The 15835-nt window shown below is 62.0% G+C and overlaps 1 protein-coding gene across 4 annotated transcripts in view; it reads right to left on the bottom strand.

The window, feature by feature from the left end:
• The window catches only part of GATAD2B (GATA zinc finger domain containing 2B), a 36047-nt gene that overhangs the window by 9227 nt on the left and 10985 nt on the right, over nt 1-15835 (bottom strand). For 2 of the 4 annotated variants that reach the window (XM_038769016.1, XM_038769014.1), the window contains exons 2-7: nt 2049-2381; nt 1763-1892; nt 1542-1673; nt 1264-1395; nt 984-1154; nt 441-774 (exon numbers count right to left, since the gene is read on the bottom strand). In XM_038769016.1, the coding sequence (XP_038624944.1) occupies nt 441-774; nt 984-1154; nt 1264-1395; nt 1542-1673; nt 1763-1892; nt 2049-2380 (1231 nt within the window). In that variant the 5' untranslated portion in view covers nt 2381. The remainder of the gene's footprint in view (nt 1-440; nt 775-983; nt 1155-1263; nt 1396-1541; nt 1674-1762; nt 1893-2048; nt 2382-15835) is intronic. The other 2 variants (XM_038769015.1, XM_038769017.1) reach the window with 2 other exon arrangements.

Genomic DNA, 15835 nt, shown 5'->3' on the forward strand with positions numbered 1-15835 from the left:
TTCTAAGCGCTGGGGAGTTTACAAGGTGATCAGGCCGTCCCACGGGGGGGCTCACGATCTTCACCCCCATTTTCCAGACGAGGGAACTGAGGCCCAGAGAAGTGAAGTGACGAAGTCACACGGCTGACAAGTGGCGGGGCCGGGATTTGAACCCATGAACTCTGACTCCAAAGGCCGGGCCCCGCTGCATCTTCTCTAGCCTAGACCATCGAGTCTCTGGGGGCGGGGAAGGCGTCCGCTTCCCGTTCTAGCTCTCCCGGGCGCTCAGTACGGTGCTCTGCCAACACCGAACGCTCGGTAAGTACGACAATGAACGGAGGGCGCCCCGGAGGCTCCGTGCCGCTCGCCGTCGGAGATCTCCGCCGCCGACCCCCGCCTCCGACCCCGTCCCCCGGGCACACGAGAGCGCGGGGGGTCTCGGGCGGCCCCGCGGGCGCTACCTTGACTGTCGATGACGCTCTGGACCACCTCCTCCAGGCCCACCATGTAGATGAACTCGCTGTTGGCGGCGCTGGGCAGGAAGTGGAGCAGCGGGGCGGGCGGCTTCGGGGGCGGGATCTCCAGCAGCGTCTTCTCCAGCTGCTTGCGCAGGGCCAGCTTGGCCGCGGCCTGCGAGTTGGCGGCGTCGGCCAGGGCGCCGGGGCTGGGCAGCGGCGACGACCCGCGGGCCCCGGGCCCCGGCTGCATGTGGGACGCCAGGTTCATGTAGATGGCCGAGGAGGCCGCCGCCGCCGCCGCCGCCGTGCGCTGGCACGGGGCCGACGAGCTCGACTGCTGGCCGGGGCCGAGAGGCAGAGGGTTGGTTGGGGGGCGGCGGCGGGAGAGAGGGGGTCGGCGGCCCCGAGCCCCGCCCTCCGTGCCCGCTCCCGCCCATCGAGCCACCGCATCGTTTGCGCTGTAGTGAGCGCCACGTTCCCTCTCCCCCCCCCCCAGCCGGCCCCCGCGCCCCCTCTGCCCGCCCCCGGCCGGGGTCCCGCCCTCACCGGCTGGTAGTTGATGGGGGGGTTCATGTTGGGGGTGGCGGTGCGGACGAGGCCCGGCTTCGGGGGGCCGCGCTGGCCCTGCAGCTGGGTGGGGTTGGGAGCGATGACCCGCTGTGACATCAGCATGTGAGGGAGGGTCGCGTTGGTGGCCGAGCGGATGACGCTGTGACCCTGGGGGAGGGGAGGGGGCCGCGGAGGCCCGGCGGTCAGAGCCGGAGGGGTCGGGGGCCCCGAGGGGCCGGCCGGCCGCCGCCCTCCGGCCCGCGCCCCCCCCCCTCACCGGCAGCGTCCTCAGGTTCTGGGGCTCGGCCCCCTGGGCCCCGGGCCGGGCCGGCAGCTTGGACAGGCCCTGCTGACCGCCGTGGGCGGGAGACGGGGGGACGATGGACGCCGCGTTCTGCACCACGGGAGTCTGCCGGGGGGGGGGGAAGAGGAGGAGGAGGAGGGAGAGCGGGCCCGGCCCAGGCGATCCGTCAATCGGCGCCGCTTACCGGACCGCTCGCCGCACTCGGGGCGCCGGACGGATCCCCCTTCCCCGCCCACGGCGACCGCCCTCACCTTCTGGACCACGTTTTCCTTCTGCAGCTGGCTCTGCCTCAGTTTCTTCAGCAGCACCAGGCGGGCCTCCTCCAGCCGGAGCTCGTCCCGCAGCTGCTTGATGAGCTGCTGCCGCTCCTCCGTGCCCTTGCCCTGGGCGACCCGGACGGCGGGGCGTCAGTCCCGCCGCCCCGCCCCGCGGCCGGCCGCGCGCCCCGCTCTCCCCCCGCCGCCCCCTCCACCTTAAACATCTCCAGGTTGGCCGCCTTGAGCCGCTCCTCCACGCGGGAGCCGGAGCGCGGGCTGGACGCCTCGTTGTCGGACAGGACGATGACGTCGGGAGACGGGGTGAGCCGCCCCCGGTCCGGCTCGCTGCGGTAGAGGGGGAGGCCGACGGTCAGCCCCGGGGGGGAGGGTCCGGACACCTCGCGCGGGCCCACCCCGCCCCGAGGAGAGAGGCCGCGTCTCCTCCTCCCGCCCGGCGTGAGTCGAGGGTCCGCGGGCCGGGGGAGCCGGGGGTACCGGTACCTGCGGCGGGCGCTCATGTCCACGGGCTCGTCGTTGATGTTCTCCTTGCCGGGCCGCCCGCCCGCCCGCCCGTCCCCGCCGTGGGGCCTCAGGCTCCCGTTGAGCTTCTCCTCGAAGGCCTTGGCGCCGTCCGGCTTGGCGGGCGGCTCGTGGGGCACCTCGAGGCCCGCCAGGTCCTTACGCTTGAGCAGCGCCAGCATTTTCAGCCGCTCCATGGCCTCGTGGCCCTCCACCTTGAGCCGCTTGGCCAGGGCGTCGTCTCGCTCGTCGGCCGGCTCCAGGCCGCGCTTCAGCAGGTTCAGGCGCAGCCCGTCCTCCGCCATCCTGTCCATCCTGCGGGGTGACAGGCACCGTCAGGGCGGGACGGCGGGCCGCCCGCGCGCCCTCGGGAGCCGGTCCCACAGGGTCGCTCGGGGCGATGCCAGCCTCCACCCTCCCGCCCGGTCCGTGCCCTCGGAGCGGGGTCGGGGTTTGCGGGGTGGGGCGGGGAGCAGCGTGGGGAGGGATGCCACCCTCCACCCCCCTGCCGGACACGCGTGCCCCCTGAGGGGGTTCTGCGGGGTCGGCGGGGACACGGGGTGACTTGGGGGGAGAGGCGGGGGGCCGCACACGCCCTCAGAGCGGGTTCCGTGGGGGGAGAGGAAATGATGGGACGGTGTGTGTGTCGGGGGGACGAGAGGGACGGGGACGACCTCCGGCCGGTCCAGCCCCCTGCCTCGGACCAAGCCACCGCCCGAACGAGGGCAGACTGGGTTTCGGGCGGGCTCCCGGGACGCGGGGTCCCCCAAACTCTCGGCCCGCCCGGGGGGCTTCCCGCCAGCCCGATGGGACGGGGGAGCTCGTTGCGGACAAGAACGGGTCGGCTGTCGCGGCGGCCCCTCCCGAGCGCTTAGTACGGTGCTTGGCACACGGTAAGCGCTCAACAGATACGACTGGCTGAATGGAAGGAAGGGGAGGAGGCGAGGCAGGGCGGGGGACGGGGGAAGGAAGCCAGGAGGGCCGACGGGGGAGGGCGGCCGCCCCACCCGAACCTCACCGCGCCACGGCCCGTTGCCGTGGCAGCCTCTGTGTCCTCAGAGGGCTCCACGCCCCCGCCCCCTTCCGCTCCCACCTCTGACCGGCTCCAATCAATCAATCAATCAATCGATCAATCCCACACAGGGCCCCGCCGGCGAGGAGCCTTCAATTCCCTCGCCCCCTCCCGCGTCGCCTCGTCGCTCTCCTACTCCAGGCCAGCTGGCGCTCTTCGCTCCTGATGCCAACCTTCTCACCGGGCCCCCACGTCGTCTATCTCGCCGCCGACCCCCGGCCCGGGACGCCCTCCCTCCTCACACCCCACAGACGACGACTACGACCCTCCCTCCCGCCTTCAGAGCCTTCCTGAAGGCCCACCTCCTCCGAGAGGCCTGCCCTGACTAAGCCCTGCTTCCCTCTCCTCCCACTCCCTTCTGCGTCGCCCTGACTCGCTCCCTCAAATCATCCCCCGCAACCCCACGGCGCTTAGGTACATAACTGCGTGGCGATACATATATTAACACCCGTCTCCCCCTCCACACCGGAGGCTCGCTGCGGGCAGGGAGCGCGTCTGTTTACTGTTACGCTCTCCTCTCCCAAGCGCTTAGTACGGTGCTCTGCACACAGGAAGCGCCCAATAAACCCAACTGACGGAGGTCCCTGGCCTTAGGTAGCTTCCTTCCCAGCAGAAGACGGGAACGCTGACGGGTGAAAAGACGCTCGCGTAACTGCTCCGGGCTCCACCGAGGAAGGCCTCCCGGAGGAGGAGGAGGAGATCCAGGAAGGCGGGCTCCTCTCACTGTCCCTCGGGCCCCGGCGGGTTCAGAGCCTAACCCCCGTGCCCCTCTGCGGAGGGCACTCCCTCCCGCCCGGCCCCCCGATTCCCTTCCCCACGCCCTCGGCGACCCGGGCCCCGGCGTCCGACCCCCCACCTCCTCCCCACCGCCCAGTCGGTCCCGGACCCTCGGCCCGCCGCCCCGGCGGTCTGTCAGCCCGGCCTCCTCTGCGCTCGCCCGCGGGGTCCCCGGCCGCCCACGTCCCCGAGCCGGTCCCCGGGCGCGCGCCTGCACACACACGCTCCGCTGGGGTCAGGTTCCCTCTCTCCGGCCGTGAGGACCCCGGGGGGTCGGTGAGGGGAGGGGGCCGCTCCCATCATCCTCCTCTCCCACCGATGGGCCGGGATCCCAGGGATGGGGTCGTCCCCCCCTCGCCGCTCGCTCCCGGCCTCCTGGCCCACCCCCACCGGCTAATCCCGGCCAGATGGTCACCGCCCGCCCGCCCGCCGGGCCGGCCCGGGGCTCCCCTCCCCTTCCAGCCAGCCTCGCTCTCGCCACTTCCTCGCTGCAGAGAGACCCCCCCCCGCCCCCACCAAGGCGGCCCCATGTGTCCCCGACCCCCTCCTCTCTACGGGTGAGATGGGAATCGGGAATTGGGAGGGGACCCCCCCAAATTCAGGGGCTTGGGGCTTGGGCCAGGGACACACACACACACAACTGACCCACAGACCCCCCCCGCCGGGCGGCACGTACCCTGGCCCCACCGGGTGACCGTGCGCGTTGCGGTGAGGACGGTGGGCTCACCGGGCCCGCCGCCACGCTTTAGGGCCGGCGCCTGGCGCCCCCCGGCCCCCGGCAACTCTTTCCTCGGGTCCGGCTGCGCTCCCTCCTGCTGCGGCCCCGACCCCCGGCGTGGCAGATTGGCCCGCTCCCCGCCCCCCCCGCGAGGAGACGGTCCATCCCGGGCGCGGGACGGCGGCCGGACTCCGGGCCCCGTCCGCCCGCCCGCCCGCCCGCGCCCCGGAACCCCACCTGGGAGGCCGACAGAGGGGCGGGCCGCCCCCCAAGGCCGGGGGGGTGGGCGTGGGGGCCCTCTCGTCCAGGCGGCCGGGCCGGAGGGGGGACGGGGGGGAGCGTGGGCAGGGAGAGGCGGCCCCCCGGGTGGACCCGCTGGCCTCCGCCGTGGGGACCGAGGCGAGGGGGCGGGGTGACGCAGGCGCCCGGCTCTCCCGGCGGCGTCCGTCCGTCCGTCCGTGATTTCTCTCCTAGACTGCAGGGGCCTTCTTTGTGCTCCGCGCACACCACGCGCGCCCGGGGACACACACACACGCGCGCTCAGCCAGGCACACGCACACGCGCGGCCCCGCGGCCCCTGGCTGGGGGCCAGCGCCGGGCCCCCCGCCCGCCGGCCTGCTCCGTTCACAGACGGGGGCTGGAGACGAGGCTGGGGGAGGAGGAGGAGAGACGGACGGACGGAAAAAGCGAGAATCCATCAGTGCTACAGACAAAAGAAATTAAAACACACACACACACACACACACACACACACACACGTGCGCACGCGCGCACACGGATGGAGAAGGGGCCGGGGGACCCGGCGGACGGGGGTGGGAGGGTGGGGACCGCCGTGCCCGTCCTCCGGCCGGTTCGTTCATTCCGTCGGATTTATCGAGCGCTTGCAGGGCACTGGACTAGGCGCCTGGGAGAGGCGGTCCCTACCCAACAGCGGGCTCACAGTCTAGAAAGCTGGTCGGATCGACGCCCCCCATCCCAGACCCCCACCGCGGCCCTGGGGGTTCGCTCCTCCTCCCGAGGGACCCCAGGCCTCGACTGGGAGGTGACGGGACGGCACCGGGGAGGGGACGTGGTGGTGGTGGGGGGGGGTCCTGGCTTTCCGCCCCCTCCCCTCCGCCGGCCTCCCGAGCTCAGGGTGGTCTCCGGCGCTGGGCCGCCCCCCTGCCCGTCACACTCCGCGCTGTTTTCTTAAACAAAAGGCAAAGGGGGGGTGGGGGGGAAAGGGATGCTTTCCTTCTACCCATGCTGCCTCGCGGGGGCAGGAGGGGGGGGAAAAATAAAAAGAAGGGAGAGAGGAGGAGAGGGGTGTGGGGGGAGATGAGAGGGAAGAGAACCAGTTGTAGCCGGTTTATAACCTCAGGACATGGAATTATCTCTTAATTTTTTTTTTTTTTCAAGTCGTTTGCGGTGTAAAAGTCAGTTGGCCAACGCGGCCCGGCCCCCTCCCCGGACCCCCGGCCCCCTCCCCTCGGCCTGCGCTGGCGGCGGGCCAGAGGCCGGCCTGTCCGCCCGGCGCCCGCCTGCTTCCTCCAGGGCCGCCCTCTGACACCCCCCTGCCCACCGGCCCCCAGCCCAGCGGAAAAGTGGAAGAGGCGCCCGGGGATGGGGACTAGGGATGGCGGGCAAGCAGTGGGGCGGGGGTAGGGGGGCCTTGGACCACCTCCAGCCCCAGGCCGCCTGACGCCTCTCGCCTGCGCTGGGATGGACATGTGCCAAGCGCCGGACGGTCCGCTGGGTCGGCCGAGCCCCCAGCCGGCCTAGGGTCAGGCTGACCGGGGGCCGGCGGTGCCCACATCGCCCGGTCGCTCCTCTTGGCATGAGGGGCCACGCCCCAGGCCCACCCAACCTCCGGCCCCCCGGGTTCAGCAGTCCAGAGGCGGCGGGGGGTGCAAGGTGGGCCGCAGAGCCTGATGACCCTGGACCTCCTCCGCCTCCTCCAGCCTCGCGGATAACGGCCGGACCCGCGGGTCTGAGATGTCCGAGCACCATCCCGACCCCCACCCTCGTTCCTGCCCCGAGACCGAGGGCAGACGAGGGGAAGGGTCCCGTCCGCCCGGCCCACCCGGCCTTCTCCGGATCAAGCGGCCCGGAAGTTGGCAGATCATCATCATCATCATCAATCGTATTTATTGAACGCTTACTATGTGCAGAGCACTGGACTAAGCGCTTGGGAAGTACAAGTTGGCAACATATACAGACAGTCCCTACCCAACAGTGGGCTCGCAGTCTAAAAGATGGGCCCGTCCATCCCCCAACTCCAATCCGGCCCCACTCGACCCCGCTTCCCGGGAGCTCCGTCTCGAGGAGACCTCGGTGAGGTGTCCCGTCCGGCCCCTCGATCCCGTCGGGGACGGGGGGACGACGGGGGTCCGGACGCAAGCCCAGTGGCAAGCCTCTCCCATTCCCGGGCAGTCCCGCCGCCCCCCACAATATTCCTATCTCCCCTTCTGGACTGGAACCTCGACGAGGAAAGGGAAAGTGTCTGTTGTTGTGTAGCACTATCCTCTCCCGAGCGCTTAGTACAGCCCTCTGCGCACAGTAAACGCTCGACAGATCATCATCAATCATATTTATTGAGCGCTTACTATGTGCAGAGCACTGTACTAAGCGCTTGGGAAGTACAAATTGGCAACATCTAGAGACAGTCCCTACCCAACAGTGGGCTCACAGTCTAAAAATACAGATACGACCGATTGACAGACTGACAATCCGCCTCCTTGGCTGTGTGGGCTGGGGCGGGCCGCTGCCCTCACTGGGCCTCGGTTTCTCCCTCCTTAGACCGGGGGGAAGGTCTAAGTGGGAGTGGGGAGCCCCTCAGGGGCAGGGGCGGGGGGCCGGATCCCGTCCCCATCTCCCGCGAGGCCCATCTGCCGATCCCTGCTAGGAGCCCATCTCCTCCGGAAGGCCTTCCCTGACTCACCTCTCCCCTGCCCACCCTTCTGTGGCACTCAGGAACTTGGGGTGCGTGCCCCCCAAAGCCCTCCCCTCGCCCCCCTACCCCCAAGAACTTCCATCCTTATCCGGCCACTGCCGCTCCACCTGGGCGCCATTTGACTTAACGCCCATCACCCCCTGGTCCCTCCACTTCAAAGGCTTACTGAAGGCCCATCTCCTCCAGGAGGCCTTCCCTGACTGCACCCTCTTTTCCTCTTCTCCCACTCCCTTCTGCGTCCCCCCAACTGGCTCCCTTTATTCATCTCTCCCCCTCATCCCCCTCTCCATCCCCCCATCTTACCTCCTTCCCTTCCCCACAGCACCTGTATATATGTATATATGTTATACTATATTATACTATATAATATGTTATATTATATATAAGCACTTAGTACACTGCTCTGCACACAGTAGGGCTCAATAAATACGATTGATATATGTCTGTACTTTATTTATTTTACCTGTACCTATCTATTCTATTTATTTTACTTTGTTAGTCTGTTTGGTTTTGTTCTCCGTCTCCCCCTTTTAGACTGTGAGCCTACTGTTGGGTAGGGACTGTCCCTAGATGTTGCCAACTTGGACTTCCCAAGCGCTTAGTACAGTGCTCTGCGCACAGTAAGTGCTCAATAAATACGATTGATGATGATGATGATGACTGCCTCTACATGCTGCCAACTTGTACTTCCCAAGCGCTCAGTACAGTGCTCTGCACACAGTAAGCGCTCAATAAATACGATTGATTGATTGATCTCTCGTCCCAACCCCACACCATTTTACGTCCGTGTCTGCCATTTATCCTTTTCTGTTCACATCCGTCTCCCCCTCTAGACTGTCAGCCGGTTATGGGCAGGGAATGTGTCTCTTATAGTGTAACGTTGTCCTCGCCCGAGCGTTCAGTACAGTGCTCTGCACACAGTGAGGGCTCTATAAATACGACCGACTGACTGCTCGCCTGTTCTGGGTAGGGACGGGGCCTCCCGCCATCACTGATCTCCAACGTGTACTTCCCAAGCGCTTAGTACAGTGCTCTGCACAAAGTAAGCGCTCAATAAATACGATTGATGATGATGATCTCTCCCAAGAGCTTAGCACAGTGCTCTGCGCAGAAAAAAGACCCACGACACCCCCGCCAACTGAGGGATTGAGAGAGACCCTCTCCGAGTCCCGAGGGCAGCGCTTAGCACAGCACACTCCAGGAACCCAGCCATAGCAGCCACCCAGCACAGCGTCCTATATCATCATCATCATCATCATCATCAATCGTATTTATTAAGTGCTTACTAGGTGCAGAGCACTGTACTAAGCGCTTGGGAAGTACTAATTGGCAACATATAGAGACAGTCCCTACCCAACAGTGGGCTCACAGTCTAAACGGGGGAGACAGAGAACCAAACCAAACATACCAACAAAATAAAATAAATAGAATAGATATGCACATCAATCGTATTTATTAAGCGCTTACTATGTGCAGAGCACTGTACTAAGCGCTTGGGAAGTACAAATTGGCAACATATAGAGACAGTCCCCACCCAACAGTGGGCTCACAGTCTAAAAGGGGGAGACGGAGAACCAAACCAAACATACTAACAAAATAAAATAAATAGATATGTACAAGTAAAATAAATAAATAGAGTAATAAATCTGTACAAACATATATACAGGTGCTGTGGGGAAGGGAAGGAGGTAAGATGGGGGGGATGGAGAGGGGGACGAAGGGGAGAGGAAGGAAGAGGAGCCTAGTACAGGGCTCTACCCTGGAACCAGTGGACCCTGGGACGACAATAATGACAATAAAAACGACGGTATCTGTTAAGCGCTTACTACATACCAGGTATGGCACTAAGCGCTGCGGTAGATACGAGATCACGGGGTCAGACGCAGTCCCCGTCCCGCAAAGCGTTCCCGGTCTTTGTCCCCGTTTTACAGAGGAGATAACTGAGGCACGGAGAAGTTAAGCGGCTCGCCCGATCTCAGCTCCGTTACTTATAATAATGACGATGACGATGGTATTTGTTAAGCGCTTACTATGTGCAAAGCACTGTTCTAAGCGCTGGGGAGGTTACAAGGTGATCAGATTGTCCCACACGGGGGGGGCTCACAGTCTTAATCCCCATTTTACGGATGAGGTAACTGAGGCCCAGAGAAGTGAAGTGACTGGCCCAAAGTCACCCAGCTGACAACTGGAAGAGCCGGGATTCGAACCCATGACCTCTGGCTCCAAATAATGGCATTTATTAAGCGCTTACTATGTGCAAAGCACTGTTCTAAGCGCTGGGGAGGTTACAAGGTGATCAGGTTGTCCCACGTGAGGCTCACAGTCTTCATCCCCATCTTACAGATGAGGGAACTGAGGCTCAGAGAAGTGAAGTGACTGGCCCAAAGTCACCCAGATGACAACTGGAAGAGCCGGGATTCGAACCCATGACCTCTGGCTCCAAATAATGGCATTTATTAAGCGCTTACTATGTGCAAAACACTGTTCTAAGCGCTGGGGAGGTTACAAGGTGATCAGGCTGTCCCACGTGGGGCTCACAGTCTTAATCCCCATTTTACAGATGAGGGAACTTAGGCTCAGAGAAGGTAAGTGACTTGCCCAAGGTCACACAGCCGACATGTGGTGGCGTCGGCATTCGAACCCATGACCTCTGACTCCAGAGCCTGGGCTCTTTCCACTGAGCCACGCTGACACTATTCTCTTTTTCCAGGGCCTGGCGGCGGGCAGGACCCAGCGTGGCTCGGTGGAAAGAGCACGGGCTCTGGAGTCAGAGGTCGTGGGTTCAAATCCCGCCTCTGCCACTTGTCAGCTGGGTGACTTTGGGCAAGTCACTTCACTTCTCTGGGCCTCAGTTCCCACGTGGGACAACCTGATCTCCATGTAACCTCCCCAGCGCTTAGAACAGTGCTTTGCACATAGGAAGCGCTTAATAAATGCCAGCATTATGATTATTATAGTGTCTGCGACGGCCCCTGATTATATTTGTTAAGCGCTTACTATGTGGCGAGCGCTGGGGTAGGTACAAGGTAATCAGCTTGTCCCGCACGGGGCTCACAGTCTTCATCCCCATTGTACAGATGAGGTGACGGAGGCCTTGAGAAGTGAAGTGACTTGGCTAAGGTCACACGGCTGACGAGTGTCGGAACCGCGGTGATCCGATCCCGGGCCGGGGGCTGTGACAAACTCTCCGCCGCTCTCCGGGGGGCTGTGAGGGGATTGGGGGGTGGGGGGAGCCCCCCAAATCAGGACAGGCGAGGCCCGGACGCCCACGGCGGACAGGGTGACGTGCCCGTCCTCGCCGCCCACCCGCGCTCAATAAATACGATTGAATGAATCGTACTCCTTCTCCCTCCTTCCCCACGTGAGCTCAGCCCACTCCAAAGTGGAAACGGCCTCCAGACGGCAGCCGAGTCCCCGAGTCCGGGCCCGGGAGCCCGAGGTCGTGGGTTCTAATCCCGCCTCCTCCGCCCGTCCGCTGCGTGACCTCGGGCAAGTCCCTTCCCTTCTCTGGGCCTCAGTTCCCTCTTCTGGAAAATGGGGAGGGAGACTGTGAGCCCCACGCGGGACGGGGATCGGGTCCGACCTGATTGGGTGGGATCTACCCCGGCGCTTACTACAGTGCCGAGAACAGAGTGAGCACTTGAGACTGTGAGCCCGTTGTTGGGTGGGGACCGTCTCTATACGTTGCCAACTGTACTTCCCAAGCGCTTAGTACAGTGCTCTGCACACAGTAAGCGCTCACTAAATACGACAATGAGTGAATAGGTGGTGTGGGGCTGGAAGATTTATTTTGTTTTGTCATCTGTCTCCCCCTTCTAGACTGTGAGCCCGTTGTTGGGTAGGGACCGTCTCTAGACGTTGCCAACTTGTACTTCCCAAGCGCTTAGTCCAGTGCTCTGCACACAGTAAGCGCTCAATAAATATGACTGAATGAGTGAATAGGTGGTGTGGGGCTGGAAGATTTATTTTGTTTTGTTAATATGTTTTGTTTTGTCGTCTGTCTCCCCCTTAGACCGTGAGCCCGTTGTTGGGTAGGGACCGTCTCTATACGTTGCCAACTTGTGCTTCCCAAGCGCTTAGTCCAGTGCTCTGCACACAGTAAGCGCTCACTAAATACGACTGAATGAGTGAATAGGTGGTGTGGGGCTGGAAGATTTATTTTGTTTTGTTAATATGTTTTGTTTTGTCTGTCTCCCCCTTCTAGACTGTGAGCCCGTTGTTGGGTAGGGACCGTCTCTAGACGTTGCCAACTTGGACTTCCCAAGCGCTTAGTACAGTGCTCTGCACACAGTAAACGCTCAATAAATACGATTGAATGAATGAAGGAAGGAAGGCGGCTGGGCGAGCTCTGCGATCCGCCCGGGCTCGTGCTCGGCCCCTCGCTTCCCTCCTCTCCCCGTTTCGGAGCTCAGGGTCCACGGGGGAGGGAGACCCCTCGTGCCCCTCTCCATCCCCCCCATCTTACCTCCTTCCCTTCCCCACAGCACCTGTATATATGTATATATGTTTGTACATATTTATTACTCTATTTATTTTACTTGTCCATATCTATTCTATTTATTTTATTTTGTTAGCATGTCTGGTTTTGTTCTCTGTCTCCCCCTTTTAGACCGTGAGCCCACTGCTGGGTAGGGACCGTCTCTAGATGTTGCCAACTTGGACTTCCCAAGCGCTTAGTCCAGTGCTCTGCACACAGTAAGCGCTCAATAAATACGATTGATGATGATGAGGATGGCGGGCAGCCCCCCGCTCCGGCTGGACGTCCCACCCGAGGGAGGAGGGTGGGGTAGGGGAGACCCCCAAGGGGGGGGGGTCTCGCTTCCGCCAAGGCCGGAGCCTGTAGGAGGCAGGGAGCCCTCAGTCCCTTCTCCCTTTTAGACTGTGAACCCACTGTTGGGTAGGGACTGTCTCTATATGTTGCCAACTTGCGCTTAGTACAGTGCTCTGCACACAGTAAGCGCTCAATAAATACGACTGATTGATTCTCCGCCCCCAGCTCGGGGCCCTGGACCGACTCCAGCCCGTCGGGGTGGCAGCGGGAGCCGCTCTATCCCGCTGCCCCTGGCAGGGGCACCCGCTGGAATAATGGCAGTGGTTTTAAAAACACCTGCGGTACTTGTTAGCCGCCTGATTGACTGCCGGTTTGCTGCCGGGCTGCTCACTGAGTGTCAAGCACTGTAGTAAGCGCTGCGGCGGGTCCGAGAGCGAGAGCGGTAGATCAGACCCGGTCCCTGCCCGACATGGGGCTCGCAGCCTAAGCGGGAGAGAGAATGGATATTTAATCCCCGCTTGGCAGATGAGGAAACTGAGGCCCGGCAAATGGACCGGCCCAAGGTGACGCAGCAAGCCAGGCGCAGGGTCATCATCATCATCATCAATCGTATTTATTGAGCGCTTACTATGTGCAGAGCACTCGGGTTTAGAACCCAGCCCCTTCCTTCCTCTCCCCCTCGTCCCCCTCTCCATCCCCCCCATCTTACCTCTTTCCCTTCCCCACAGCACCTGTATATATGTTTGTACATATTTATTACTCTATTTATTTATTTTACTTGTCCATATCTATTCTATTTATTTTATTTTGTTAGTATGTTTAGTTTTGTTCTCTGTCTCCCCCTTTTAGACTGTGAGCCCACTGTTGGGTAGGGACTGTCTCTAGATGTTGCCAACTTGGACTTCCCAAGCGCTTAGTACAGTGCCCTGCACACAGTAAGTGCTCAATAAATACGATTGATTGATTGATTGATTGATTCCTCTGAGAAGCAGAGCGGCTCAGTGGAAAGAGCCCGGGCTTTGGAGTCAGAGGTCGTGGGTTCAAATCCCGGCTCCGCCAATTCTCAGCTGGGTGGCTTTGGGCAAGTCACTTCACTCCTCTGGGCCTCAGTTCCCTCATCTGGAAAATGGCGATTAAGACTGTGAGCCCCACGTGGGACAACCTGATCACCTTGTAACCTTCCCAGCGCTTAGAACAGTGCTTTGCACATAGTAAGCGCTTAAATACCATCGTTATTATCATTATTATTCCGCCTCCCGGCCTGGGCTCCTTCCACTAGGCCACACTGCTAGCTCAGGCCACCCTCCCACCCAGGGACGTCGGAAAACCCTCGGCCACGAGCCGTGGGCCGAGGGTCCGGTTGGGCTGCCTGTGCCCGGGGACACCCCACCTTTGCCTTGGATGCCACAGGGCCCGCACCCAGAACCCCCTAGCTGACCTCCATCCTCACTCGGACGGCCGGGGGTAGATACCCACGCCCCGGGCCGGACCCCCAAACCCGGAGGACTTTATCACCCTTACGGCCTCTGGCATCTCGCCAAGGGAACAAGCAGCCTCTTCCTCCCTGTGCCCACGCGTGGGTGTGCCCGCACACAGTGGCACAGAAGCGCTCACGCTCCAATGGAAGGCAATGTCTCCCCAGACCCCGCGGAGGAGGCCAGGGGCGAGGCGGCCTTGGCATCGTCCGGGCACCGACGCCATCATCATCAATCGTCATCATCAATCGTATTTATTGAGCGCTTACTATGTGCAGAGCACTGTACTTGGGAAGTACAAATTGGCAACATATAGAGACAGTCCCTACCCAACAGTGGGCTCACAGTCTAAAGGGGGGAGACGGAGAACAAAACCGAACATACTAACAAAATAAAATAGAATAGATATGTAGAAATAAATTAAATAGAGTAAAAAATATGTACAAACATATATACATATATACAGGTGCTGTGGGGAAGGGAGGGAGGTAAGATGGGGGGATGGAGAGGGGGACGAGGGGGAGAGGAAGGAAGGGGCTCAGTCTGGGAAGGCCTCCTGGAGGAGGTGAGCTCTCAGCAGGGCCATCAGAGCCCGTCCGCTTCAGCCCTTCGAGGTCCCACACTGCCCGCCGGGCAGAGAGCGGGCTCGGGCCGGGCGAGGCAGAGATGGGACGTGAGTTGCTAACGGGTGCGGTGGGGGTCCGGACCCGGTCTGGTCGACCGGGCTGTGCCCCCGACAATCCGGCCGGTCAACCGGGCACAGAGTGGCACAGCTGGCACAGCGGGACCCTTCCCGGACCCCTCTCCGCCGGCCGGCCTGGTGAAAGAGACCCCCAGTGCAGACCGCCCCGGCCGCTCCACCGCGGCTGGGGACTCGGTTTCCGCCGCCCCGGGGGTCACCCCGTCCATCCCCCCGCTCCCGGGCAGCGCGGGGCCTCCGGGTGCGGACCGAGGGTCGCCCGTCCGCGTCCTCCGGCAGCAGGTCCGGATGGCCGAGGTCTCTGGGCCTCAGGCCGGACAAATTCTTCTAATAATAGTAATAATGACAGCATTTATTAAGCGCTTACTATGTGCAAGGCACTGTTCTAGACTATGAGCCCGCTGTTGGGCAGGGATCGTCTCTATACGTTGCCAACTTGTACTTCCCAAGCGCTTAGTCCAGTGCTCTGCACACAGTAAGCGTTCAATAAATACGATTGAATGAACAGGGAGGTTACAAGGTGATCAGGTTGTCCCACGGGGGGCTCCCAGTCTTCATCCCCATTTTACAGATGAGGTGACTGAGGCCCAGAGAAGTGAAGCGCCTTGCCCCAAGTCACCCAGCTGGCAAGTGGTGGAGCCGGGATTTGAACTGTGAGCCCGTCGTTGGGCAGGGACCGTCTCCCCACGTTGCCGACTTGGGCTTCCCAAGCGCTCAGTCCGGTGCTCTGCACACAGTAAGCGCTCAATAAATAATAATAATAATAATAATGGTATTTATTAAGCGCTTACTATGTGCAAAGCACTGTTTGAAGCGCTGGAGAGATTACAAGGTGATCGGGTTGTCCCACGGGGGGCTCCCAGTCTGAGCCCACTGTTGGGTAGGGACTGTCTCTATATGTTGCCAATTTGGGCTTCCCAAGCGCTTAGTACAGTGCTCTGCACATAGTAAGCGCTCAATAAATACGATTGATGACGATGATGATGATTCCCCATTTTACAGATGAGGGAACTGAGGCCCAGAGAAGTGAAGTGGCTCGCCCGAAGTCACCCAGCTGACAAGTGGCGGAGCCGGGATTTGAACCCACGACCCCTGACTCCAAAGCCCGGGCTCTTTCCACTGAGCCACGCTGCTTCTCTATCCAACTTGTACTTCCCAAGCGCTCGGTCCGGTGCTCTGCACGCAGTAAGCGCTCAATAAATACGACTGAATGAATGAATGAATGAGGAAATACGACTGAATGACTGAACGAGCCGGGGATCCCACCTCCCCCGGGGCTCACGTGCCCCCGGCCGGCGTCGGGCACTGCCAACTTTGTGTGGCG

This window comes from Tachyglossus aculeatus, chromosome Y4 (assembly GCF_015852505.1).
Source record: "Tachyglossus aculeatus isolate mTacAcu1 chromosome Y4, mTacAcu1.pri, whole genome shotgun sequence".
NCBI lineage: Eukaryota > Metazoa > Chordata > Mammalia > Monotremata > Tachyglossidae > Tachyglossus > Tachyglossus aculeatus.